We start from the raw sequence: 3052 nt of genomic DNA, 5'->3' as shown, positions 1-3052 counted from the left end.
TTCCATGCGAACAACACCAAATCATTTCCTACCTCAAGACGCTTGCTTCGCTTTCTTCGTCATACACGTGGATGCTATTCCTTCTCTCCTCCTGGCCCCCAACTATTTCGTGAGGCCTATATTGCCCTTAGCAGTTGCTCCTTTCTACCCAACTCAAATTCGGCGTGCTCTTCTTCTGGAAACTTCTCCCCAGCAGAAAAATAAGAGATCAGAACGGGGATAATATAGTCTTTTTCCCTTGTCGACTTGATCCAACTCTGTTCTTCATAATCCTGCTCTGTTGAGCAACTCTTTCTGCCAAACAACCGTAGAAAGTTAGATATGGCTACCATCTCTCAATTCAATCGATTTCCGTGCAACACTCTCTCTAGCTCTACGCCTCGTCCAACTCCTAACTCTCAATCCACTTCCACACCCTCAATTCCTCTTTTTTGCTCAATCAACACCACCAACTCAACCTCCAAATCAAGACTTCTCACCACATATCCTATCAAGCTAAGGCCCCTCTTCTTGGTTCGGGCTGTGGAAGACGACGACGAATGGGGTCCAGATGAGGATGGCTCTGGTTCTGCCTCTACGGTTGCGCTGGCTGAGGAGGACAAGCCTAAGGAGTTAACGGAGATTGATCGTCTCAAGAAACAGTTGGTGGATTTGTTTTATGGGACCAATCGTGGATTGAGTGCTAGCAGTGAGACTAGAGCTGAGATCGTCGAGCTTATTACGCAGCTTGAAGCCAAGAACCCTACCCCCGCGCCCACTGAGGCATTGGCTCTGCTCAACGGCAAATGGATTCTGGGGTAAGTTTTTTATTTTTCTCTTTCTTTTCTTTTTTTTTCTCCCATCTTTGATTGCTGAGAAAATTCAGAGGAGTGGATCGTGTTGGGTTTTCTAGCACAGAAAAAACGATGATGATGAAAACACTAATTGCTCGACGATTTGAATCATATTTGCATACTTTTAACATTTCCTGTTATGTTTGTTGGTTATTTGGTGATATTCTTGTGAGAAATCCTCAGACTGGTTCCGGATTAGTGACGATATGGTTATCAAGATTTAGATAATCACCTAAATCTCTGAAAATTATCATCTGATAAAGATCAAAAGTTTTGGAACCAAAGTTTATTCAAGGAGCAGCTTTGTCTCGCACTGTCACAATTCTTGATTTTTGGGAATTGGGCATCAATATATATAGAGTATTTGCCAGCCCAGCATAGGATTCAATTGACATAGTTATCGTCTAAACTTAACCTTTCATTGTGAAATAGTGAATCTGAAAGAAATAATCGTAATAATACATTTGTCTTAGTTATTGTTTCCCTAATTGCCATGCATGGTAATATGGTATCGGGGTTGTAGTCTCATTTTGGTGCATGTTTTGCTTGGCCTTTAATAGGATGCTTGCTATAGATTTTGATTTGACATCAAGCTGCTATATGGTGTTATTTAATCAGCTAAATTGCTTATAACAGGTTGTCCTATTAAAATTTTCCATGAGATTTTGATTATTTTCTCATTAGCATTGTTCAATAAGAGATGACCATAATCATTGTAATCTATAATCATTGTACTCTGATCTCGACAGGCGAACTTGTTCGTCTGCATAATAAATATGCTACTGTGTGCAGGTACACTTCTTTTTCACGTTTATTTCCACTGCTGTCAACGGGTGCCTTTCCATTGGTAAAGGTGGAAGAAATATCCCAGATTATTGATTCGGAGACTTTCACTGTCCAGAATTCTGTTCAGTTTGCTGGTCCACTAGCTACTACTTCCATCAGCACCAATGCTAAATTTGAAGTGCGAAGCCCAAAGCGTGTGCAGGTTTGTAGTTTTTACATTATTAATACACATCCATCAACCATTCTAAACTGTACCTGCAACTTTGGATACACGGAGCAAAGATTATTCTTGAAAACGTATTTAAAGATGAAAGATGAATCTATCAGGAATTGATGTAATCAAGACCGGTCTTTGCTCTCTATTGAATGGATAAATATTGGACAATAAATTACTTTTTAAGATTTTGTGATATGATTTGACATTCTTCCTTGTCATCTGTAATTTTTGCAAATTTATCTTTCATATGGTTGGGCAAAACCATTCTAGAAGTGATTATTCGACTCATTGTTCACTTCTTTAAAACTTCAAACTGTTAAATGTTTTGAAATTGTTATGAAAGAACAAACATAAAGATTTTATCCTTCTATCTGTTTTAATGTTCATGGCTTAGCTTGACCATGTTCATGTTTCTATTTATTGTTTAGATCAAGTTTGAAGAAGGCATCATTGGGACTCCCCAACTGACAGACTCTATAGTATTACCTGAAAATGTGGAATTCCTAGGGCAAAAGATTGACCTCACACCCATTAAGGGTTTAGTAACTTCTGTCCAAGATACAGCATCATCGGTAGCAAAGACCATTTCCAGCCAACCACCATTGAAGTTTCCCATCTCAAACAACAGTGCTCAGTCATGGTTGCTGACCTCATACCTTGATGAAGACCTTCGTATTTCCAGAGGTGATGCTGGCAGCGTTTTTGTTCTTATCAGGGAAGGCAGCCCACTCTTGACACCCTGAATAAACTGGCATGAATGAGGATTCCCCTTGATTAAAGTAGTACTGCTTTTACAATGATATAATGGATTATGTGATTGTGTATACAAGCAAAGTAGATGTGGTTTACAAATCATTATGTGTTTTTTTTTTTTTTTTTTTTTTATTTTGTAATAATTAGCAATAAACTTATTATTATCTTTTTATAATAAAAGAAATGCCAAAAAAAAATAATGTAAAAATTACTATTCCTATTTAACAGTGATTTTGGTATATATATATATATTATTAATTAGAGTATTAGAGAAAAGGTAGGCGTTGTGTGATAAGTTGAGAGAAGGAAGATTGAGGTGGTTGAGGTGATGTGGTAATGTGAAGCGTAGACATACTAATGTTCTAGTTAGACAAGTAGAGCACGTTAGGTTTTATTAGAGTATAGAAAGAAAAAAAAAAGATAGATTTAAATTGACTAAAAGGAGAGTAGTATTTACACATTT

General features: G+C 37.4%; 1 protein-coding gene across 1 annotated transcript; it reads left to right on the top strand.

Moving 5' to 3' along the window:
* LOC110653058 (plastid-lipid-associated protein, chloroplastic) lies at positions 1 to 2809 on the top strand. Its single transcript, XM_021808676.2, has 3 exons — positions 1 to 797; positions 1626 to 1821; positions 2265 to 2809. Exons 1-3 carry the CDS (start codon positions 322 to 324, stop codon positions 2577 to 2579), a joined length of 987 nt encoding a protein of 328 aa, XP_021664368.2. The 5' UTR covers positions 1 to 321; the 3' UTR covers positions 2580 to 2809.
* Positions 2810 to 3052: the final 243 nt, after the last annotated feature.

Source organism: Hevea brasiliensis, chromosome 11 (genome assembly GCF_030052815.1).
Source record: "Hevea brasiliensis isolate MT/VB/25A 57/8 chromosome 11, ASM3005281v1, whole genome shotgun sequence".
Taxonomy (NCBI): Eukaryota; Viridiplantae; Streptophyta; class Magnoliopsida; order Malpighiales; family Euphorbiaceae; genus Hevea; species Hevea brasiliensis.
This window is presented reverse-complemented; position numbering and strand designations above follow the sequence as displayed.

What these genes read in the sequence shown, in the direction of transcription:
- LOC110653058 (XM_021808676.2), top strand. Translation starts at nt 322, where the DNA reads ATGGCTACCATCTCTCAATTCAATCGATTTCCGTGCAACACTCTCTCT. An exon ending in AACGGCAAATGGATTCTGGG is followed by an intron (nt 798 to 1,625) that starts GTAAGTTTTTTA and finishes TACTGTGTGCAG; the next exon opens with GTACACTTCTTTTTCACGTT. An exon ending in GAAGCCCAAAGCGTGTGCAG is followed by an intron (nt 1,822 to 2,264) that starts GTTTGTAGTTTT and finishes TTTATTGTTTAG; the next exon opens with ATCAAGTTTGAAGAAGGCAT.